General features: G+C 49.2%; 2 protein-coding genes and 3 non-coding genes across 5 annotated transcripts in view; all 5 read right to left on the bottom strand.

Annotated features, from left to right (window-relative positions):
- HSPA8 (heat shock protein family A (Hsp70) member 8) overlaps positions 1 to 5,116 on the bottom strand; it is a 193,448-nt gene extending 188,332 nt beyond the window's left edge. Inside the window, exons 1-8 of the mRNA XM_066334634.1 lie at positions 4,971 to 5,116; positions 3,784 to 3,993; positions 3,135 to 3,340; positions 2,899 to 3,051; positions 2,256 to 2,811; positions 1,778 to 1,980; positions 1,300 to 1,498; positions 784 to 1,028 (exon numbers count right to left, since the gene is read on the bottom strand). Coding sequence (XP_066190731.1) covers positions 784 to 1,028; positions 1,300 to 1,498; positions 1,778 to 1,980; positions 2,256 to 2,811; positions 2,899 to 3,051; positions 3,135 to 3,340; positions 3,784 to 3,988 — 1,767 coding nt within the window. The 5' untranslated portion in view covers positions 3,989 to 3,993; positions 4,971 to 5,116. The remainder of the gene's footprint in view (positions 1 to 783; positions 1,029 to 1,299; positions 1,499 to 1,777; positions 1,981 to 2,255; positions 2,812 to 2,898; positions 3,052 to 3,134; positions 3,341 to 3,783; positions 3,994 to 4,970) is intronic.
- LOC136371134 (small nucleolar RNA SNORD14) lies at positions 623 to 719 on the bottom strand. Its single transcript, XR_010745278.1, has one exon. It is a non-coding gene; the product is annotated as a small nucleolar RNA SNORD14 (small nucleolar RNA).
- On the bottom strand, positions 1,575 to 1,671 carry LOC136371135 (small nucleolar RNA SNORD14). Its single transcript, XR_010745279.1, has one exon. It is a non-coding gene; the product is annotated as a small nucleolar RNA SNORD14 (small nucleolar RNA).
- On the bottom strand, positions 2,052 to 2,148 carry LOC136371136 (small nucleolar RNA SNORD14). Its single transcript, XR_010745280.1, has one exon. It is a non-coding gene; the product is annotated as a small nucleolar RNA SNORD14 (small nucleolar RNA).
- Positions 5,117 to 8,798: 3,682 nt separating the features above from the next.
- Positions 8,799 to 23,715, bottom strand: part of CLMP (CXADR like membrane protein) — a 51,163-nt gene continuing 36,246 nt past the window's right edge. The window contains exons 2-7 of the mRNA XM_066334935.1: positions 19,783 to 19,940; positions 18,950 to 19,151; positions 17,558 to 17,725; positions 16,851 to 16,973; positions 14,352 to 14,493; positions 8,799 to 12,043 (exon numbers count right to left, since the gene is read on the bottom strand). Of these exons, the coding sequence (XP_066191032.1) occupies positions 11,755 to 12,043; positions 14,352 to 14,493; positions 16,851 to 16,973; positions 17,558 to 17,725; positions 18,950 to 19,151; positions 19,783 to 19,940 (1,082 nt within the window). The 3' untranslated portion in view covers positions 8,799 to 11,754. The remainder of the gene's footprint in view (positions 12,044 to 14,351; positions 14,494 to 16,850; positions 16,974 to 17,557; positions 17,726 to 18,949; positions 19,152 to 19,782; positions 19,941 to 23,715) is intronic.

The raw sequence follows: 23,715 nt of genomic DNA, 5'->3' as shown, positions 1-23,715 counted from the left end.
AGAAACAAACAGCTCAGGGGCTTCTGCTCATGGACATCATGGGGTGGTAGTTTTCCCCCTTCTTGCTTTTTTCTTTTAGGGTATGTTAACAAAATCTGGTTTACCTTTTAACTTGAGCCTGTATTGATTTTTTTTTTCCTCCCCAAATCCTTTCAAAGTTTTATTTTCCTTTCCCTTTGTGTATGTTTAAGAAAATCTGCTTTTAGCCTTTTGCCTTTCTCTCCCAACATCCTTTTGAAAGTTTTATTTTTCTCCCCAAATCCTTTTTAAGTTTCATTTTACTTTCTTTGCTTTTTCCTAAGCATATGTTAATAAAATCTAATCTGTTTTACTCTTGAAGTTGAGCCTGCTGTTGCCTTTTTCTCCCCAAATCCTATACAAAACTCAGCCAAGGTGAAATCACCACAGAGACCCAGCCCTGTCTGGATTCTACATTTTAACAACCCAGGCTGGTTCAGCCCCACCAAGACAATAGTGCCTCTAATCCAAGTCTATCCCTGGTTGGTTTAGCATCTCACATCCCTCCTGGAACAGGCAGGAGAGAACAGCAGCCGTGTTATCTCCTCTAACACATTCCTGCAAGGCAGGCAGGGCAACAGGAGGGATTGGAAACTCCCTGTGGTCGCTCAGACATCCAAGGAAGGAACTTGGACCAACATCAGCCTTTCGACTTCTGGTGGAAACTACGAATGGCTTTGGAATCACTTTCATCACAGCAACCAGGGGCTTCTCCTCCAGCCTGAACTCTCCCTGTGGCTCAGGCAGACCCTGGGGACTGAAAACAATCTGACATACCTGGTTCTTGTCCAGCCAGTTGATGATCTCGTTGCATTTGTCCAGGATTTTCTGCTTGTCATCGTCAGAGATCTTGCCCTGCAGCTTCTCATCCTCCACGGTGGCTTTCATGTTGAAGGCATAGGACTCCAGGGAGTTCTTGGAGGACACCTTGTCCCTCTGCTTCTCGTCCTCTGCCTTGTACTTCTCTGCCTCCTGCACCATCCTCTCAATGTCCTCCTTGCTCAGCCGGCCTGCAGAGAACACAGATGGAAGTTTTAACTCAGTCGTTTTAAGGGAATGATCTCAAATTCCCAAGCATTCCACATGTTAAATCTGGAGGGCCAGAAGCCCAGAATATACTTTCTTATGAATTCAATAAATACTGCAACTTCAAAAAAGGCTCACACAGATATAAATCGGCATGAAAATCCTGATTACAGCCATGTTGTGACTAGAACAGAAGGCAGAGCTCCACAAGCCTGTTTTCAGTGCTCTCCCACCCTCAGGACAGTGGATCCTCACCCTTGTCGTTTGTGATGGTGATCTTGTTCTCCTTGCCAGTGCTCTTGTCCACAGCAGACACGTTCAGGATGCCGTTGGCATCGATGTCGAAGGTGACCTCGATCTGAGGGACCCCTCTGGGGGCAGGGGGAATGCCAGTCAGCTCAAACTTGCCCAGCAAGTTGTTGTCTTTAGTCATAGCACGTTCTCCTTCATACACCTGAGGAGGAAAACCATCATATGATGTCATTAAAGTCACAACAGATTATTTAATTACTACCCTGAAGGGAATGTGGTCGCTCAGACATCCAAGGAAGGAACTTGGACCAACACCAGTCTTTCGACTTCTGGTGGAAACTACGAATGGCTTTGGAATCACTTTCATCACAGCAACCAGGAATTGACCAATCACAGAATATAACACCTCTGGCCTAAAAATTACTTAAAGTATCAACCAGTGAAAGTACTGAGTGTCATTAGCCCAGAGCTCTGTGCTCACCTGGATGAGCACCCCGGGCTGGTTGTCAGAGTAGGTTGTGAAGGTCTGGGTCTGCTTGGTGGGGATGGTGGTGTTCCGCTTGATCAGGACTGTCATGACCCCGCCAGCTGTCTCAATGCCCAGGGACAGGGGAGTCACATCCAGCAGCAGCAGGTCCTGCACGTTCTCAGACTTGTCTCCAGACAGGATAGCAGCCTGCACAGCTGAGGGGAGAGAAACACAGCGTTAAACACCCTGCAAAACACAGCCTCTGAACTGTGACTGTGCACGGGGCTCGCTCAGACATCCAAGGAAGGTACTTGCACCATCACAAGCCTTTCGACTTCTGGTGGAAACTACGAATGGCTTTGGAGTCACTTTCATCACAGCAAGTCCAAGGGAAATTACCTCCTACAGCTTTAACGATTCAGGTGGAAACCCCAGGGCCTACACCAGATTTTACAACCAAGAGCTGCACAGCGAGCAATTAATTAATTACCTGCCCCATACGCCACAGCCTCATCAGGGTTGATGCTCTTGTTGAGCTCTTTGCCGTTGAAGAAGTCCTGCAGCAGCTTCTGGATCTTGGGGATGCGGGTGGAGCCTCCCACCAGCACGATGTCGTGGATCTGTGACTTGTCCAGCTTGGCGTCCCTCAGGGCTTTCTCCACGGGGTCCAGCGTGCCCCGGAACAGGTCGGCGTTGAGCTCCTCGAAGCGAGCCCTGGTGATGGAGGTGTAGAAGTCGATGCCCTCGTAGAGGGAGTCGATCTCGATGCTGGCCTGGGTGGAGGAGGACAGCGTGCGCTTGGCGCGCTCGCAGGCGGTGCGCAGGCGGCGCACGGCGCGCTTGTTCTCGCTGATGTCCTTCTTGTGCTTGCGCTTGAACTCGGCGATGAAGTGGTTCACCATGCGGTTGTCGAAGTCCTCCCCGCCCAGGTGGGTGTCCCCTGCCGTGGATTTCACCTCGAAGATGCCGTCCTCGATGGTGAGGATGGACACATCGAAGGTGCCGCCGCCCAGGTCGAAGATGAGGACGTTCCTCTCAGCACCAACCTGGAGGAAACATGCGTTTTCATTACTCAATTCCTACTACTACTAGAACAGTTTACTCACTGGTTACACACACAGAGCCCTCCGTACCTTCTTGTCCAGCCCATAGGCAATGGCAGCTGCTGTGGGCTCGTTGATGATCCGCAGGACATTGAGCCCTGCAATGGTTCCAGCATCTTTTGTTGCCTGGCGCTGGGAGTCGTTGAAATAGGCTGGGACAGTCACTACTGCATTGGTAACAGTCTGCAAACACAGGCAACAGCTCAGTTAGGGATCAATCCTCACCCAGAACTACCCACCACACCTCACTTCAGTGCCAGACTCACCTTTCCGAGATATGCTTCTGCAATTTCCTTCATTTTGGTTAAAACCATGGAAGAGATCTCTTCTGGGTAGAAGCTCTTTGTCTCGCCTTTGTACTCGACCTGCACTTTGGGCCTGCCAGCATCATTGACCACAGTGAAGGGCCAGTGCTTCATGTCAGACTGCACCACAGAGTCATCGAACCTGCGCCCGATCAACCGCTTGGCATCTGGGGAAGGTCAATTTACCACATTAGTAACGCTCATTCCTAATTAAAAATCTAAAATCCTTATTAAAAACGCAGGAAACCCTAGATCACTAGTTATAACCTGAAATTATTATTGTATTGTTAAGATTCAGGCGCAGACACTGAGTTTCACTTCTGTGACATGCACAAACTCATTGCTTTTACCTTAAAAATACTGCAAATGCTCTGCCATAAATCAAGTTGAGACATCTGATCTAAGATTATTTAAGACTGACTATCATGAAGAATTTGCTATAGGGTAAACACTTTACAGCTAACAACTTTTAGTTTCCATTAACAGCTCTACCTAAGTTACGAGCAATTTAGACGCTTTAACTTCTAGAAGAAAGCTTAAATTTCACTGCTAAGAATTCTTACAAGCAAAAAAAATTTCTTTAATCACTACCAAGTGTGCCAAACCTTACCAAAGACTGTGTTGGTTGGGTTCATGGCCACTTGGTTCTTGGCAGCATCTCCGATGAGCCTCTCTGTGTCTGTGAAGGCCACGTAGCTTGGGGTGGTGCGGTTACCCTGGTCATTGGCAATGATCTCCACCTTCCCATGCTGGAACACGCCAACACAGGAGTAGGTGGTGCCAAGATCAATCCCGACAGCTGGTCCCTTTGACATCTTGTCTGAATGAAAAAAAAAAAAAAAAAAAAAAAAAAAATAATAAAAAAAAAAAAATTAGTTATAAGCGAAGCTGGTATAAAAACTGCTTAACAAAATTGTGGCTACCTCATGCTTTAAGCGCTTAACAGCTGGCTACTGGGGCTGGGAGCGACCTGGTTTAGTGGAATGTGTGCCAATAAGGGAATGTAACTGAATTCTTTCCCGCTTAAAGCGCTGTGTGAATCCCGGATGACCCCTGGAATTCCGGGCCCGTTATCCCACGTGGCCCCAGCAGCACACCGGCTGCACTCCCCGCCTCCGCCGCTTGGCGTCCCCCGCACCACGTGGCGCGGGACTCCAAATCCCAGGGTGCCCCGCGCCTCCCGCGCAACGTGACCCGGGGGGGGGGGCGTGCCCGGGGGCTGCCGGGAAATGGAGTCCCCGGCGCGCGGGCCGCGTGCGCTGGCACAGCCCCAGCCCCGTGCGGCACCGACCCCCCCTTGGAGCCATCCTCCCCCACAGCCCACACGTGGCCGCTCTCCACCCACGCGGCTCCTTCCCTCCTCACCGCCGGGCACTGCAGCAGCCGCTACGGCCCGGCACCGCCCCGGGCCGCCCCCCTGCGAGGCAAGATGGGCGCTGCGTCTCCTCGAGCCCTCCCCCCCAAGCCCAGCAGTAACAAATGGAGGCGGGGGGAGAAAACGGTGAGCCGCTCCTCCTCCTCCCGCGGCAGATCGCATTGAGGAGAAAAACGTACGAATTCCGGGATTTAAAAAAAAAAAAAAAATACCGCAGCGGCGCAAAAGGGGCCTGTACCCGCCATCCCCTCCCCATCCCCGCAGCAGAACGCTCCCGTAGGACACAGAATCACCCGGGAGTGCCCCCCGCCTTTTCCAGGCCGCTCTAGAGCTGCCTCCGGCACCTCCCTAGGCAATTCCACAATGGTTGCGCCCCCCCACACCCTTCCCGTGCCGCATGGTGCCCCGCCCTGCCCCGTTACCCGCAGTCCGGCCCGGCCTCTCGTTCACACACTGGGCAGTCTCTTAGCTCAGCTCCGGCTCGCTCAATGCCCCGCGCCCGCCGCGGCGCCTTTTTATACCCGCCCAGAACCTTCCAGAAGGCCACGCCTCCCTCGCACGGTTCTGACCAATCAGCGCGTGGATCCCGCCCTCCTGCTCGCCAGTGATTGGTCTGCGCTGTGCGTGACGCGCGCCGGAAGGGGGCGTTGCGCGCCGGCCGGCCCCGCGTTCTCGAACCTTCATGCGCTTTCCCCGCGCCCCCCCAAACCCCGCGGCAGGCGCGGCTTTCCTCGAGCCTCGCCCAATCAGATTTCTTATCTTTGGTGACGTCACGGAAGGAAGGCGGGACGCGGGAAGAGGGCGGGCTGTTCAGCCAATCGCCGCGCTGCGCGCCAGGGCTTCATTAGCATATTTCGCAATGCTGCGGGAGGGGCCAATGGGCGCGCGGGAATGGCGGGTGATTTGCATAGAGGGCGGTGGAGAAGGAGAGCGGCGGGGAAGGGGAAGCGCAAGATGGCGGCGCCATGAGGGGAGGCCCTGGGCACAGCCCTCGGGGGTCCCCCTGTCCTTCCCGAGCGCCCTGTTCCCCCTAGATCCCGCTTTCCCCTCAGGAATGGCGGCATTCCCCACGCTCATGCTCGCAGCCGTTGCCTGGCGTCCCCCCGGCGCGCCCCTCAGTAAACCTCCCAAGTACAATAACCAGCACCCTCCATGTTCCCTTCTGCGCGGCAAAGGAGCGTTCCCAGGTTTACCCCCCTCAGAAAGCCGTGTTTGTGGCGGTTTAGACACTGGAACTGCTTATTCCACGGAGGAAAAGCTGTCTCAGCGTCTCCAGGCTTTATAATCCACCCTGAGTGTTCCCATCCATCACCAGGCTGAGCCCGAGCCAAGGACAGGCTGTCACCCTTTGGCGTGTCGCTGCTGCACGGGTAACCCGGCTCCCGGCGTGGATTGATTTCCCTGGGAAGGGAAAAGGTGAAAACCGTGGCGTTGTGGCGTCCCCAGGGCTGAGGGGAGCTGGGCACAGGTCGGGAATCACCTGAGGTCACGTTTAATGTTTACAGGAATAAAGGCCAAGTGGAAAAGCCGGGAACGCAAACACCGAGTGCTGCCCAGGCTCCGGGACACGGCAAACCGGCACAACAGGCGAAGGAACTTCCATTCAAAGGGATAAAAACTGCGCCAAAATAAAAAGGCATTTCAGGTTCTCCCAGGCTGGCTCAAGGGTCACAGGAACAGCTCCCTCAGCCTGTCCCTGGTGTCTCACTGCGATAATCCGCTGTGTGCAAGCCACATCCTGAGACAAGGGTGGCAACGTCGCTTTTAGTGGCCATTTGGGGTGACCTCGAGGAGGGGATGTGACATTATCCCTGGGCCCAGCTGGTGACCCAGCCCCACGGAACCAGTTCCACAGAACCGGGGCCAGGACCCACGGGCGGTCACTGGTGTCCAGCCCTTCTGTGGCTCCTGTTGTCCCCGCCACACACTGGGCTGGGACCTGAACCGGGATTCGGGCCTTTGGAGCTGGGATTTGGGTGCAGGAGGTTAAAGGCGAGACAGGAAAAGCCTACAGATATGATTGCCTGGCAAGAGACGCTAAAAATATAAAACCTGTGAAGGAAATAGAAATGGAAGCTGGTTTTGAGATGTAGGCACGGCAGGAGGACAGCGATCAGCCCGTGATGGGTTGGGTGACAGCAAACAAAGGGGCTCCAGGGAGTAGCCCCCAAAGGTATCCGGGAAAAGGCAGATAAGAAAAGTAGTCTTTAGAGTTTAAAATACAGAATGATATGGTTAGATAAGAAAAGTAGTCTTTAGAGTTTAAAATACAGAATGATACGGTAATAGAGCAATTCTCACAGGCTGTGTGCAAAGTCTGTAGGTTTTGTATCTCACGCAGGTTGGTGTAAATCAGAATATTCAACGCAAAAGGAGATACAATGTATTGTAACAAGGACCTCACACTCTTTATTCACTCTCTTACCCTGCTCTCAGTTCTTACTTCTTACCTCCCTCTCTCTCTTTGGGGCATCCCTTCAGCCGAGGCTGGTGTGAACAGCCCGTTACCCACGACCCTTACAATAAACCCCATTTTCTGTGAGTGTCTCAGGTTTGCAGAGTTCCCTCTCTTGCCGTCCACGAATGATCCTACAAGGCAGGACAAGGAGAAGGGGCTCTGTGCCGTGGAGTGTGAGCTAAGGGCACCCCGTACAAACCTTACACCTGGCCAGGTGAGGCGTGCAGAGCTCACTCCACCCTGTCCAGAGTACAGCCTGCTTACTCCAGAGATGCTCCTCAGCGTAATTCACGCTAAACCCACCACGGGACCATTGCTGTTCGCCTTCGGGGTGGTTTTGAGGGGACTTTTTTTTTTTTTAAAACCATGGGCAGAATTTCGGTAGGGCCTAAAAATAGCCCCTTGGGATGCCACAGTGACATTTGGATGGGCAAGCACACTTTGCAGAGCAGGCTGAGAGCGAGGGGAGGCAGCCCGAAACGGCGGTGAGTCAGTGCGGGGAGGAGGGCAGTTTGCAAATGACTCATTCCAGCAGAAATTAGAGGCTGTTTAACTGGACAAAAGGAGCTCGTTTACTCCATATCACAAAAATTCAAGCTTGGCAGGCTGGACGGGTGGAAGTATTTAAGTACTGTGTTTAGTGTGGAGGATTTTTATTTATTTTTTTTTTTTTTCAAATTATGGATTGAAACGTTATTTTTGAGAGCGAATTTAGTGTATCAAGGAACTAACGCTGCTTATCCTTTCAGTGTTTAAAACAGAATTGGGAGGAGAAGGGAGATTATCAGAGGCATTCCTCCTGCTCACCACAGCAAATACACTTATTTACATAACGCTTGCATCCGCTGGAGTTTGAGAATCACATTTTCAAGGCTCTCCCTCCCCTTTCCCACGGGCTTCTCCCCTCTCTCAGTGTGTCAGGACAAACTGCTCCGGGTTAAAAATAACCCCAAACTCCCGATCCTGTACAAAAACCTGCAGCTGCACCGCTCCTCTCCAAACGTGTCACCTACTCGGGGGTTTTAATGTCATCAACTCCAGTGGGACCGGGAACAGAATCTGCTCTTGAATTGGGGCAGAGGACACTCCTGTGAGACCACTGTGTTGTCACCCTGCTTCGTTTGAAACTCTGCCTACTTCTGTTGCAACTTTTGCTCCCAGATTTCAGCAAGGAGGATTGCTGATGTCTGGACACCTCTGCAAAACACCCTGAGGGTGAGAGAAGGCTGAGAAAAACCAACCAGCAGCACCTTTAGGTGCGCCGAATCCCACCCCGGGCTCCCTGGCTGGCGATTCCTGTGAGCTGCCTCCCGAGGTTTATCTGCAGAGGAGATCTGAGCCGGCTGAACAGCAGCTCAAGGTTTCCTCCTCACCTCGGAGCCCATGAGGAAAGCCAAGCACGTGTGTTGCTGCAGCAGGAAGGTCACGGCAGGGCGAGGGTGAAGCCACACGAGGGTTGTTGTTGCTGGCATTATTTATTTACCAGCTTGGCTTCCAGCACCCGCGTGCTCAGCCAAAATGTCCCAGGTGAAAGGGCTGCACGGAAGATAAAAACCACATTTACATCCATGTCTCACCCAGGGTTTCACGTCTTCTGTGGAATGCCACCTAATTTAGACTGAAAAATACCCAGGAGAAACAGCCCAGCTTCCCCACAGTTCCCATGCAAATGTGCACATAGGCCTGCTTAGCTTAAAAAATGGTATTTTTAACTCCATCTTTTTTTTTCTTTTTCCCCCTTGGATTCAGCTTGACAGCATGAAACACATCACACCACAGAAAACGGTACGAGTTGAGTTGAGCTGCAGCACTTCAGCTGCAGCACCTTTATTTATAAAACAACCAACCAAAAAAAAAAAATTATGAAATCATTGATTCAAAGGAATCAATAATAAATATTTGCTTTCCTCTGAGTTGTTCAGACACAGTACAAGTACACCAATCATAGCAGGTAGCAGAGATGGAAGCTTAGTTGAGCTGCTGAGAAACAAAAAAGCTACATAACGTGGTAGGCATTTCATCACACAAGTAATAGCTGGTATATGACAGTAAATGCTTTAATACACTATTTTACAAAACGGGGTTTGGCTTATTTGCTTCCCTTGTGCAACTCCTGCTCGGCTGGAAAACAGAATACCTTTGGAATGATCATCCTTTTCTCCTGTTCCCTTTGGGGAATGAACTTTTCCCTTCCCCGTGGATCACTGATGTGTGGGCTGCAGCAGATACCTGGACAGCGCCTGCATCCCAGCACGGCTGGGAGATTCCATTCCACCGGGGCTTGGAGCAGCCAGGATTGATCCTCCAGAGCAGGCTCCAGCCACTTCACCTCTGCCTGACCTTCCCCCAGGCCCCCAAAGCTCTCAGCCCGTTCCAGCAGGCAGCTCCCAGCACAAGGAGTGGTTTCCCAGCAGGAGAGGCTGCCAGGGCTGCCCAAAGGCTCCAGCAAAACCTGCCAGGGTGAATTGTCCTCCCTGCAGGCTGCAGAGCCTCCACTCACCTAATTACCAGTCTGGGCTCTGACTCAAAACTGCCCCAGAGCCTTTGGCTCTCAGGCTGTGGCCAGCTCAGCTGCTGGAATTGTCACCCTGGGTTTGTGGTGAGGAGCTCCTGGAGGCTCAGGAACGGAAAAAACACTCCTGGGTCTGTGCATGGCGTGAGGATCCTCAGATGCAGCACAACGAGCACCCACAGGAGAACCCACAAGCTGCTTTCACCATCCCATTCCTGCCTTTGGGATGTTCCCAGCTCTGGAAAAGCTTGGGAGTGCTTTGGAGTGTCTGAGCCTTCAGGGCTGAGGAAAAAAAAAAAAAATCACCAAAAAACAAGTGCAGAGGAATGACAGCCACACAGCTGATCCAGGGGTGTGCTCCTGGAGCATCCAGGGTGAAATGACACAGAATCCACCAGCAGCAGCTGTCACAGAAAGGAGCAGCTTATCAAAAAACACCTCATAGCAGGTCTCCCTTCTTTAAATCTGGGGTTGTTTCCCCTGCACAGCATCAGTGACTTGTCCTGCCGAGGGTTAAACCTGGGCTAGAGAAAGCAATGGGATTTTGAGTGACTATTCCTAGTTCTCACACAGTTTAGGGTAAGTTTGAAAACTCTTTCCCATATGGAAACAGCCTGAGCAGGGCTCGGCTTTGATCAGGTTGTCAAAGATGTCAAGTAAAGAAATTAGAATTCTGGGGCACAGTCAGAAAAGGAGATTAATGACAATCTTGGAGTGAAAGAATTATAGGTCTGTGCTTCTTCTGTGCTCGTCCATCTTCTGTAGGCTCTTTCCACAAGATGGGCAAACCCTTTCCCTCCCTCAAGTGGGGGAAAAAAACCCAAACAAACCCAAACACCCTCATCTTTTAAACAGAAAATCACCAGTCTAGGGATACAGGAATGTAGAACCTACAAGCTCAGTGTCTTGTGTGTAGCAGTGGTCAGAGCCAAGTCCTTCAGAGGAAAATATCAACGACAGAATTCTGCATCTGCCCCCACCTCCCATCCTTTCCTGACTTCATATTCCGTGGAAACACTTAACCTGGTTGCTCACAAACAGTATTTTTGTTTTTATTTTTTTACAATTCTTGCCATGTTTTAAGAGTCTTGCTAAAGGTTTAAGCCTCAGCTCTGGCACGTGGGCCAGCGTTTGGTGTAGGAGTGGGACAACACACACTGAGATTTCCTAATGGGAGCAGCTTTTTGTGCTTCTTTACCTGTCCCAGGTGTGTTTTCCTCTGCCAGGGAATCCTCCAGGCCTTCCCTGGGGGTCAGCTCGGGGGTGGTTTTTTGTTCATTCTGGGGAAGAACTTTCCACAAGGCTTCTCCAGCACAGCTCCCCCCAAACCTGGCCCATTCTCCAGCTGGCAATAACCGAGAGCTCTTCCAAACGCTCCGTCCAGGATTTTTTTGGTACATTTGGTGCCCTCCCCGTTGGGGCACTGCCTCCCAGTGCCCTGTTCTCCTCTGTCTAAGGCTCATCAGCCACAGCCACCCCTCACTGGGGACCTGTGGCTCTGCAGTGCTGCCCCTGAAAGCAGAGTCAGGCTCCTGGCCTTAAGTTTATTCTGGCAATTAAAGCACCTCTGTTTTCTTGGCAAAAAAATGTCCTTTTTTTTTTTTTTTTTTTTTTTTTAGTACAGAGATTAGTTCAGACACCTTAATACTGCATCTCTTGTCCTTTGGGAGTGATCCTTTCATCTCCACTTTAGTTGCAGCCTCCAGTATTTCACTGAATGCAGAAAATGTGAAGCACCTGTCAGTTCCCTTTGAGGCTGGACACGCTCAGCCTCAAAATCTTCACTTAAGACAACAAATCTTCGAGAAACTTCCCCAAAACCAGTCCAAGAGACTTCTCCCTCCACACAAAACCTCTCTGGAATATTATGCATCTTTAAGTCTCTTGTTGATCCCTTTTTAAAAATCCTGAGGTCTGGCTTCTTTTCACTCGTACAGCGCTTTGCTGTCGTGAGGTTTTAAATGCTCAGTGTTCCGTTTTCAAAGGAAAAAAAAAATAATAATAATTAAAAAAAGAAAGATAATTTAAAAAGAAGCTCCCTTTTTCCCTCCAATGTCTCTAAATCAGAACCTCAGTGCTGGGAGATGTTCAGAAAGAATTGAGCGGGGAGGGCTTCTGGCGGTGCGAATAATCCCGAGTGATCTCAGATGGATTAAACTGAGCAGGATGAAGAGAACTAGCCTAAGGACGCGAAGTGGCCGGTGCGCTGTGAGGTGCGGCTGCCGAGGATGGATGCTCACACGGTCTGGAAGGCGCGGCTCTGCGCGGGCACCATCACCGCTCCCATCCTCAGAGGATTGTTGTAATCCGCTTTCTTCGCCTCCGCCTCTCTCCTGTCCGCCGGCCGCTGGCCGTACTGCGGCGGGGTGAGGTGAGGAGTGGCTTCGGTGGACAAAGTCCGCTGGCTGCGGGAGGCACTGTTGGCTGTGGACCTGGTGGAGGAGGAACCCGAGCGGGAGCTCCTGGAGCCCGAGGAGGAGGAGCTGGGCTTGACGAGGTGCGCCTTGGGCGCCTCCGCGTCCTCCCTGCGAGAGAAGGAGCGCGGACGGGCATCAGAGAGCGCAGAAAGGCTCGGGAACCCCTCGGGAATAGGGATCGCCAGGAAGGGGGGAAAGGAAGGGGGAAAGAGGGGAGAAAAGTGGGAGAAAGAAGGGGGGAAAGTGGGGGAAAGAAGGGAGAAAAGTGGGGGAAAGGAAAGGAAAAAAAAGAGGCAAAAACCCCGAGAAAGAAAGGAGAAAGATGAGGAAAAAGGAGGGGGAAAGAAGTGAGCAAGAAAAGGAAAAAGAAGGGAGGAAGAAGAGGATAAAGAAGGGGAAAGAAGAGAAACAATAGGGGAGAAAAGGGGAAAGGAAAGGAAACGGAAGGAAGGAAAGGAAAAAGGAAAGGAAAGGAAAGGAAGAAAAGGAAAGGAAAGGAAAGGAAAGGAAAAAGAAAGGAAAGGAAAGGAAAGGAAAGAAATGGAAAGGAAAGGAAAGGAAAGGAAAGGAAAGGAAAGGAAAGGAAAGGAAAGGAGAGACAAAGGAGAGGAAAAAAGAGGAAAGGAAAGAAATGGAAAGGAAAGGAAAGGAAAAGGAGGAAAGGAGAGGAAAGGAGAAGGAAAGGAGAAGGAAAGGAGAAGGAAAGGAGAAGGAAAGGAAAGGAAAGGAAAGGAAAGGAAAGGAAAGGAACCACCCCAAACCATCTCAGAACCACAACGGACCAGCAGCTTTAATTGAGCACCATAAAAGAATATGTGAATGTTTCAAAATACTGAAATCCCCAATGTGAGAGAAAACAGTTGGCTGAGGTCTGTGCTGACTTACCTGGGGAAAGAAGCGAGGGACTTTAATTTAATATCCTGCAAAATATCCAAACTCTCTGCTGTGTAACTTCATGGGTTAAACTCGCCATTGTTGGTGCATGAATCTGGGATAAACCCACGCTGCTCACACCCGGCTCTGTGTGTGCCATGTGTCGGAGCAAGCAGCGCAGACAGAGCAGTCTGCTGGGGAATCCTCACCCAGAACGAGAAACGACCTGGGCAGGGCTGCCTCAGACCTGTTCTGCCACTTCAAACCATCCCTTCAGCCACCCAAACCACCCCCGTGGGGAGCCAGAGAAGCACCACAACCGGCTCCTGGCAGAGAGAGGAGGATGATGTAACAGGCAGGAGTGAAAGGGTGATACAAGAGTGAAGAGGCAGGATGTGAAAGCGAAGGGAATAGGAAAAGGAGAAGAAATCAGCAGACGCTGCCTTTGTGCCATCTGAGAGCCATCAGCAGCTGAAGGGATTACCGAGATGTCACACGAGGCCAGCGGCCGCACAAATAGACAGAAAGACGGATGGAGGCTTTGTTTCTTCGAGGGCAGCAGCGGCTCAAACTCTTTCCTGGAAACAGATCTTTGCAGCTCTTTCCTTCCTGAGAGGTTCAGGCTGCATCCAGCTCTGCTTCGGGGACTTCAGGGGCAGGGAATGAGCTCCAGGGACAGGAGTCAGTGTTCCCCTCTGCTCCCCTCTGCCCTCACCCTGAGCTAAACCCAGGGGACAGTTGTTCCCCAGGCACAAGGAGGGCTCAGAGAATGTGGCTTCATTGGGGGCCAAAGAGGAGCTGAGGTTGTAAGGGCAAAATTGGGGAAAAGAGGGAAGAAAGAAAGGGAAAAAAGGAGGGGAGAAAGAAGGAGAAAAGAAGAGAGGAGATGGGGGAAAGAAGGTGGGAAGAGGGGAGAAAGAAGTGGGGAAAGAAAGGAAGAAGAGGGGGAAAGAAGGAAGAAAGAAAGGGAAAATAAGGTGGAAAGAGGGAGAAAAAAGGAAGAAAGAAGGGGAAAAGAAGGTGGAAAGGGAGAAAAGAAGGGAGAAGGAAGGGGGAAAGAAGAGGGGAAAAGCAGAAAGAAGGTGGGAAGGGGGGGGAAGAAGAGGGGAAGGAAGGGGGGAAGGAAGGGAAGAAGAGGGGGAAAGAAAAGAAAGAAAGAGAAAAAGAAATAGAAAAGAAAGAAGGAAAGGAAAGTGCCCCCAAACTCTCTCAGAACCACAACGGAAAAGCAGCTTCAGTTTTACACCATAAAATAGTATGCAAATGCTTCAAAATACCAAAATTGCAAATGTGAGAGAGAGCAGTGGGTTGAGTTCTGTGCTGATTTACTGGGGGAGAGGAGGGGAGACTTCAATCTAATTTACTGGAAAGTCTTCACAAAGATTCTCACAGTCAAGAAATTTTCACCCGAGACTTTAAAAGCTTTTTAGAACAACTTTTGAAGGCACTTAAAGCTGCTTATAGTTCGTGAAACCCGTGGTGCAAAGACGTGGGAAAAGGCGAGAAGGCAGCGTGGGAGGTGGGATTAAATAAAAGGCGTTACCTGATTTCATTCGGTGCCTCCTCTTCTTCGTATCTCTTCTTCTCTTTCCTCCTTATCGTCAGCCTCACCACCAGGAAGAGGAGGGAGAGCCCCACCACCACTCCACACACTGCCCCGGCGATCATGCTGATATTTTGGGCATCTGTTGTCCAAAAAAACCCACCAAATTTCGTGGTGAACCCATGTTCTAGTCCACGCTACAAGTCTCAGCACTGGCTATAGCTCAGGGTGATGAGCTGGAGTTGATTTATTTATTTTTTTTTTTAACTCTCAGAACGTTGGAGTTTATTTTTTGAGGTGTGTCTCCACACAGAAGTTGAACCAGTTTATCTTCAGTGAAGCTGAGCTGATAGGGAGCGAAGCAATCACCTCTGCAAAGGTGAAACCACAAGGGCTGTGCCTTCAGCTCTGGGGCATGGTTGAAATAAGGAGGGAAAATCCCCTTCAAAGGGCATAAAAATATAGAAAATACAAAACCAGGGCAGCCCACGTGTGAAACGCGGCACCAGGCAGAGGAATGTTTGATCTATTCATGTTTCCTCATGAGGATTTTTTTTCCCCTTCAACTCCCCTTGAATGATTACAACCCACCTTCAGAATGAATTATTCAAATGTGGAGAAATTTTCCCTGCCTGAGGTAGATAAAGGAGGGAAGGAAATCCTCCTGTGCAGGGCAATTTTCATCCAAACCAGCCAAGGTAACGAGAGCATATTTCCCCTGGATTATGGGCCCTTCACTGACAGTTTATATCAGCCTTTTTTGATAAAAGTGGTCAGGTTGGGCTTGGCTGAAAGTTGTTTCCTTAAGCTCAGTCCCTCCGGAGGGTTTAGCAAAGCCAAGTGAGGTTTTAAACCAGTTCAGTTCAATTGCCATAAAAGCTGCCTGGACGTTTTTACTTCAGCATGCCCGAGGCAAACCGGTTTTCCTTATTCCGTATTCCAGATCGTTCAGGCTTGGCTGGGCAGGAAAAAAAAAAAAAACTTCCAAAGCTGTGGAATCTCCAAGAGGAGACCTCATTGTTGGGAGCCTTATCTGGGCAGATCCGGCTCTGAGACCTGCTCCCCTCCATTGTTTGGGTTTGGGGTGGTAAACTCCACCCTTTTCCTGCTGTGTAAAGGACACCCTGAGAGCTGCACACGCCCTCCGTGGGTTTGATCAGGGGATTTTCATCTCTGCTGTTCAGGACACAAGTGGCTAAACCCGATTAAAACCCAGCTATGTCAAAAGTTACTTTTTATCCTGCGAATTATTCCATGTCCTTCCCGACTACCTGTAGATATTTTGCTGCCCCAAGTGCAAGAAATAAATGATTTGGAGTGATGGAATATCCACAGAGAGGATTCATACCCGAGAGTCACCTTGTGCAATCACTCCAGCCAGAAGAACCTCTGATTTATCATTTCTCCTGCTTGTATTTCATGAATCATCCCGAAAAATCAACGTTTCTAACAGAGCCAGGCATCTCAAGTGATAAAGCCATGGTTTGGGCTCAGGTTGTGATGTTATCATTGTGAGGGGTTGCTGTGCCAATCAAAAGTGCAATAAATGAAAAGTGTTTTATGTGATTGAAGTGTGAAAGGCAAAGGAGCAGCACAGAATTTTCCAGGAGGAGGAAAGTGTCCCCCATGGAGCAGGGACACCGTTCTGGGTGAAAGGAATGAAAGGAGTGAAAGTTTCTCTTTCCAATCAAACTGTGGAGCTGCTGGGAGATAAAACCAGCTCTGAGAAAGGAAACAGTGGGAAGGATCCCACTGATTGATGAAAGGAGTGAGAGAGATTTGTCTTTACAGGCAAACTGTGGGTCTGCTGATAAATAAAACTGGATACTGAGGGATGAAAGGAACAATGGGAATAACCATATAATCCATAGGAATTCCATTGAGTGACACAAGGAAAATAAAAAGGGGGGTACCCATTAGAAGGGGTCTGCATTGGGTGGTTTGGGAAGTCTGGACCTCTCGAGTGCCTCAGCCAGTGGGAAAGACAGAGGGAAATGTGGCTGGAAATTGGGATAAAAAGGAGGCTGAGTCCTCTAAAACCCTGAGAGACCCCAGGGGAAATGCGCCATGGCCTCTCCTGCAGGCCTGGTTTCGTTCCTGACGTGTTTGAGTTTTCTGAATTTCTTTTCCCAGAGAAGTTTTTTGTAAACAAGAGAGGTGTTTCGGTAAACTGTAACTTTGTCATTCATTCCTTTCCCCGGGAGGGACTTCTTGATGTCCCTCTGCTCTGACCAATGGCAGTGAAGAGGTTTGTCTTTGTGTCACCAATCACATTGGGCTGTGTGAAATGGTATAAAAGGGAGACACCTCCCAAAAATCAAGGAGTCATTTTCAGCCTTCTGAATCTCAGAGCCTTGTGTTATTGTGATATAAACCAGCATCACTCTCCCTTTATTGGAATTCCAATAATTCCTTTAAGTTCCAGGACTCCTCTATTTCCATTTTGGACACGAATCTCTGGTGTTTGTGGGTTAATTCCCCGCCCAGGGCTGTACTTACGCTGCACCGTCACCTGCACCTCGCAGCTCTCCTGCCCCGCCTCGTTGGTGGCCACGCACTGGTACAGCCCCGTGCTCATCTGGGTCAGGTTCTTCAGCAGCACCTGCCCGGGGTTGGAGATGTCTGCAGGGGGATAAACGCCACCAGGGAGGGTCAGACACACCGAGAAACTTCAGCTGAGGGCGGTGAACTGAGGAATGAACTGATCTCTGGGGTCAGGGCAACTCCGGGGCGATGGAAAGGGGAAAGGAGAGAAAGAAGAAAGGGAAGGAAGGAACAAGGGAGAAAGAAGCAGGAAAGGTGGGAGAAAGAAGGAGGAAAGAAGGAAGGGAGAAAGAAGGAGAAATAAGGGAGAAAGAAGGGAGATAGAAGGGAGAAAGAAGAGGAAAGAAGGACAGAAAGATGGAGAAAAGAAGAGGAGAAAAAGGCAGAAAGAACAGGAGAAAGAAGGAAGAAAAAAGGAAGAAAAATTGAAGAAAGGAGGGGAAAAGAAGGAGGAAAGAAGGAAGAAAAAAGGAAGAAAAAAGGAAGAAGGAAGGAAGAAGGAAGGAAGAAAGAAGGGAGAAAGAAGGGGGAAAGAAGGGGAAAGAAGGGCGGAAAGGTGGAGCATCCCCCCGGGTGCAGCCGCAGCAGTGGGAGGAGGGTTGGAGCATCTCCATCACCTCCCCGCAGCGGTCCCGGAGCTCGGAGGGAAGGGCTGAACTCACTGACTCTGGAGTTGGGCGGGAGGTGCTCGGCTCTCTCGTCCTCCTCGCTGAGGCGCTGCCAGCGGTAGGAGATGGGGGCAGTGCCCGAGGCGGAGCGGCACTGCAGGGACAGCTCCTTCCCTTCCAGCAGCTCCCCCTCCAGCCAGCACTTGGGCTTGGACGGCTTCTCTAGAAGGGGCAGAAGGCAGCTCATGAGAACACAGCAGTTTACTCACTGGAAACCCTTCCTTTGGCATGTAAACAGCTTCCAAGAGCTGCCTTCTCTTGAGTGGGTTAAGGAATGACACCAGTGATGGCTTTAGGGGACTAAACCCCTTTCCTTTTGCCCCTTCCCTTCCCTTCCCTTCCCTTCCCTTCCCTTCCCTTCCCTTCCCTTCCCTTCCCTTCCCTTCCCTTCCCTTCCCTTCCCTCTCCAGCTCCTTTAGGTCACTCACTGGGAGGTTTTTAGGGGTTCAGCTGCCACCCCACAGAGGAGCCACGTGGCTCAGTGATGTTCTAACACTCTTTGCCTCATGGTAACTTGAATCAGTGGACTTTTATCACCACATTCCTCTTCCAGGCACAATTTCCAGAACATTTTCCCCCCCTTTTCACTTCTCCAGTTTTTCCTTCTGCCCACAGCACCCGGCAAGATCCTTCCAGGGGATCACAGAGTGTGTGAAAAGCCGAGCAATGAGCTGGAGTCAGGGAAGGGAAATGCCAACACCAGCTGCTCATTTGTCACCTCCCCGGGCTGGGATCAGGTCGGGGTGTTGGGACACGAAGTGCCAGTGCCCAGCAGGAGGTGATGGCCGGCAGATAGGATATCAGCCTGCCGTGGGTGATGAGATCAGAGCCACCGTTCGGAAAGGATGGGCTTGCATTTAATCACACCAACCTCAAACCCCTTCTTACGGCTCTTCCTGTGGCCTGTCCTTTGCCAAAAATGGCAAAGGCAAAAATGGCAAAAGCAGATAGAAAGTTTTGTGTAGCCCTGGTTTGTGCCTGAGGTGTTTTGGGATTCTGAAATCCTTTCCCCAGGGAATTTTCTGTCAACAGGAGAAATGTTTTTGTAGCTGTAACTTTGTTATTCATTCCTTTCCCCAGGAGGGACTTCTTGATGTCCCTCTGCTCTGACCAATGGCAGTGAAGAGGTTTGTCTCTGTGTCACCAATCACATTGGGCTGTGTGAAATGGTATAAAAGGGAGACACAGCCCAAAAATCAAGGAGTCATTTTCAGCCTTCTGAATCCCAGAGTCTGTGTCCTTGTGGTGTAAAACAGCGTCAGTTGGGCACTGAAACCTGACCTGGAGGTTCTGTGTATTTCTACCCTGCTGGAACAGCTCTCTGCCCGGGAAGTGAGCCTGGATTTCTCTCTTGTTCCCTTTGGGAGAACAGTGAATTGTCCTTACCTACGACCTTGAGGGTGATGCGAGCCCACTCGTACTGCCCGGCGTTCTTGACCTTGCAGATGTATTTCCCCGCATCGCTGGACTGCAGGGAGATGATCTGCAGGGAAGCATCTCCAGCCAGGAAGTTGGAGGTGAAGGAAACGCGTCCCTTCTGCTCCTCGTTCAGGTCATCATAAACACGGCCCCCGGAGTAGGTGATCACCTGAGGAGCAGAGCAAACCCTGAATTGTTTTATTTTCTCATGGAACAATAAATCCAGGAGTTCCCAGGAGCTGCACATCCCCGTTAAGTGACTTTTCAAAGGTCACACAGGAAGCCTGCGGCAAGGTGAGAAAGCAAACCAGGGTTTCCAGTCTGAGAATGATGCAAAAAGTGGATTTATTTCTGCTGGAGATTTATATTGGACACTAACACAACAGGCAGCAGTTTATGCCACAGCACCTCAAAGCCGTCTGGAGGTTTGGCTGTGCTAATTCAAGTCGCTGCAGACCTAATTTTTGTAAGGACTAAACTGCTGTGTTTTGTACTGAAACCGAGGATTTGAGAACTGGGCCTGCAAAATCCAAGGTTATTTTGAAAGCCTGAACTTGATCTAATGAAGACTGACTACATTAAAGAAAGAAAGAAATCCATTGTAACACAATCTGTTCCAGCACAGCACGTGTGGATATCAAATAACTTCTCCACATCCTAAATCCCTCTAAATCAGCTCTGTTTCCTCAATGCTGCTCTCATCATCAGAAAAAACAAAACAAAAACTGCACAACTCATCACTGGAGCGCTGTTAAACTGCGGGCTGGGCAGAAATGAAGTGATTCTCTGGGCAAACCCACCGCTTTCTGCACGGTCTCGGAGATATGCAGCAGCCACTCGATGTCCAGGCTGCCCTGCTCCAGCAGCCCCAGGCGGTGGTGGCAGGGCAGGGTCACGTTCTCCTCGGCCACTCGCTTGAATTCAGTCTGAGCCTCGCAGAGCCAAACACAACAGGAAGCTGCAAGACAAATGGCAGTGCTCAGAGCCTGGGGTGAATCTCTGGTGGGTTTTTGGGGTTTTTATTTTCACGGAATCAGAGTCACAGAATGTGTAGGTTGGAAGAGGCTGTAGGCCTGGTTCTGTGCCTGAGGTGTTTTGGTGTTTTGAAATTCCTTTCACAGGGAATTTTCTGTAAACAGGAGAAATGTTTTTGTAACAACAAATTGTTCATGATTCTTTCCCTAGGAAGGACTTCTTGATGTCCCTCTGCTCTGACCAATGGCAGTGAAGAGGTTTGTCTTTGTGTCACCAATCAGATTGGGCTGTGTGAAATGGTGTAAAAGGGAGACACATCCGAAAAATAAAAGTAATTTTCAGCCTTCTGATGTCAGAGTCTTCGTGTCGTTGTGGTGTAAAACAGCATCAGAAGAGACCTCCAGGATCATCAAGTCAAACCCAGCCCCGACACGTCAACTAAACCCTGGCACCACATCCAGTCTGTCCTTAAACACATCCAGGGATGGTGACTCCACCACTCCCCAGGCAGACCATCCCAATTTTTCCCAGGGACTATTCTACTTTGCTGGATTCTTCCTCATTTTCATCACAGCATCCAGGCAAAGCCCCCGGCTCGGCTCCCTGCAGCTGATTTCAGGAGACATCTCTGCCAAGCCAGGCGTTTTCACACTGATGCTGAAGCAGGAGCAGATGGCTGCGCACTCCTGAGCTGGCAGTGCTGCAGTGGCACCCTCCAAAATTCACGTCACCTCCCCAGCTCTGCCCTCACCTTGAATTATCTGATTTCAAAAGCGGTATTTCCACCCATAATAACTTCAATTTATCCCAAGTCTGGCAAAGGCTTGGAGTCTCTTCCCTAACACTGGATTATATTTATGTCTTTCAGGAATAAGAAAACAGCCTGGGAAGAAGAGGGTTAAACGTAAGCGTGGGATAAGTAGGATTGGGAAGTAACTTTGAATAGCAAAGCCAAAGAAAAAAGTGTGAGTTGTCAAAAATGATACGTCAGGATCTAAAAAAAAAAGAAATAAAAAGGGAAGTGTCAAGCGATCCCGCTAGAGGGAAGCAGAGCCCTTGGAATGAGAGACAAATCCCCCAAAACGGACGTGAACGCCCTAAAACTCGGCCCGGGAGATGAAGCACCGCAGGGAAATGGGATGTGCAGGCAGCACTGCCTTAGGCACCGTCTGCTCCAGGTTTTATTCTGAATTTATGTGAAAATGGAGCAAAAATCCACGATCGATCCTTGGCCTTGGCCATCTCTCGTAATCGTGGACTCACTGGGGAAAGTTCAAACCCAAATTAAACTGACCCATAAGACCAGAGGGAGGCAAAGTCACGGGCATTGGGGTCAGGGATCCCCCAGATCAAAATCAAGAATTTCCCAACCCAATTCCCGAGGGACACTGATGCCGTTTGCCTTTGGGGTGTGAATGTTCACAAGGCACTGTGAAGCTGTTCTGCAGTTTTGCTGTTCGAGGCAAAACCCTGAAACCGTTTCTTTTCTGCCTGTGAAATGATGTGGGAGGAAATATTTTGCTTCCTGGGCCAAATATTGCAAAACTGCTGAAAATTGGGGAAGTTCAGAGCACTGGGAAGTCCCACGTGTGACTGGACACACAGTTCTGGGAGGACAGAACAGGGGCATGAGAGGTTCCAGTTCCACAGGCTGGATTTCTTCCTAAACTTTGAATGTTTTTATATGCTATTTATATGCTTTTATGCTGTTTAAACTGTGGATCCTGAGCCTTCGAGTGAAAAACAGACAGAAAATTTACATCCAACATGATGCTCCCTCATTTTTTTCCGTTTCTGCAGGACCAACTTTTAGAAAATTCCTCCTCTTCCTGCTCCCATTCTCAGAACTGCCTCTGAGTTCTCACCACCATCCCTCAGCTGCTGAGGTTTGGATATTCGATTTATCCTTCCCAAACTCCTGATCAAAAATTACCATCAACCACATTAAATACCCTGAATTCAGATTTGGATATTTGATTTATCCTTCCCAAACTCCTGATCAAAAATGACCATCTACCACATTAAATACCCTGAATTCAGATTTGGATATTTGATTTATCCTTCCCAAACTCCTGATCAAAAAATGACCATCTACCACATTAAACACCCTGAATTCAGATTTGGATATTTGATTTATCCTTGTCAAACTCTTTCTCAGGAATTACCATCTACCACATTAAATACCCTGAATTCGGATATTTGATTTATGTTTCCCCAACACTTTCTCAAGAATTCCCACCTACTACATTAACTACCCAAAATTTGGACACTTGGATATTTGATTTATCCTTCCCAAACACTTTCTCGGGAATTGTCACCTCCCACATTAAACCCCAGGATTTTAGGGAGCCAAAGCTCCAGCTCTCCCCCTGACCTTCTGGCAGTGAAAGCTCCTTTCCAGCCACATTAGCTGCTTTCTTTAAAGGGAAAAATAATCCACTTTATCGCTGGATTCGCTGCTCTCAAAGCTCCAGCTGCCAAATACAATTAGAATTCCTGCCCGGGATGAATCCAGCTTTTCCCTTGCTGCGGGCTGCCCTCATTAGCGCCGACACTCGCTACATCCCTGATCAATAACCTTAATTAGACACCGCAACAGGGACATTCACACGACATTTGCGACGTTTTCCAAACCCTGTGGAGCTCTGAGAGTTCCTGCGCGACCTCGCAGGTGTTCTGCGCTTTAAAACTTCATCCTGCTCCAGGTTGTTTCCTTAAAAACTTAAGGAAATTATATATATAAAAATATATAAATATAAACTAAATTTATAATTCTAGCTTATATAATATACATTTATTTATATTATATATATATATTTATATATATGTAAAATATAAAGGAAAATTAAATTTTATAGATACATATGTGTAAAATATAAACTAAAATTATAAATCTTTTGCCACGCTGTAGCAGAGTTTTTGTCCCTTTCTGGCTTAGACAGGCTGAGTTTAGGAGAGTTTACACCATAGAGGGATTCTTGCTGCTCCCAGGAAATATCTGTAGATTTGAGGAAGAATTCATCATCAAAATTCACGATCTAAATGGGGAGAAAAACCAGGGAGGCTCCAGTGGAATAGTGACAAATTCCCAGAACAACCTTTATATTTTTTTTTTCCAAAGAGTCTGAAATAATTCGGAGCTGATTCATCACTGAGCCAGTAACCAAACTCACACACCGTGCAAACTTTTCCATAACATTATTAGGGGAAAAAATTCTTATTTAAAACTCCCTAATTTGTCTCTTTAATCCTTATTAATTCTTTACCAGCGCCTGAAAACTCCCACAGGAGTTGAAGTTTTGCAGGTTCTCTAGGCAGGAATCTCAGTTTATTTCCTCCCAGTCACCCATACATTGAAAGAAACATAAAACAGCCTCTTACAACAACCCAACATAAGAGCCAGGTAGGAAAACTACACAAAAAACTACCAAAAAACCCAAGAACCCCCCCCAAAAAACCCCCAAAATCTACAAAAAATCCCAGGACACCTCACCACGAACCAATCTCCCATTTCCCACATTTTGGCTCTGCTCTCTACAGCAAACAGGGATGAAATGGTGATTTAGGTGTAGATATGTGCAGGAATTTATGGCACATGAGAGGAAAAGGAGCTGGAAAAGGATGCAGGCCCCTTCTAGCGTTTATTATCCAAAGAAAAATAATTATTTTTCCCCTCTCTCCGGTTGAAGTTTCATGTAAAAGAGGAACGTCTGCCCCTTCCAGCAGCACTGCCCAGGACAAGGCTTGCAGAGGGATTT

Source organism: Sylvia atricapilla, chromosome 23 (assembly GCF_009819655.1).
Source record: "Sylvia atricapilla isolate bSylAtr1 chromosome 23, bSylAtr1.pri, whole genome shotgun sequence".
In the NCBI taxonomy this organism is placed as follows: domain Eukaryota; kingdom Metazoa; phylum Chordata; class Aves; order Passeriformes; family Sylviidae; genus Sylvia; species Sylvia atricapilla.
This window is presented reverse-complemented; position numbering and strand designations above follow the sequence as displayed.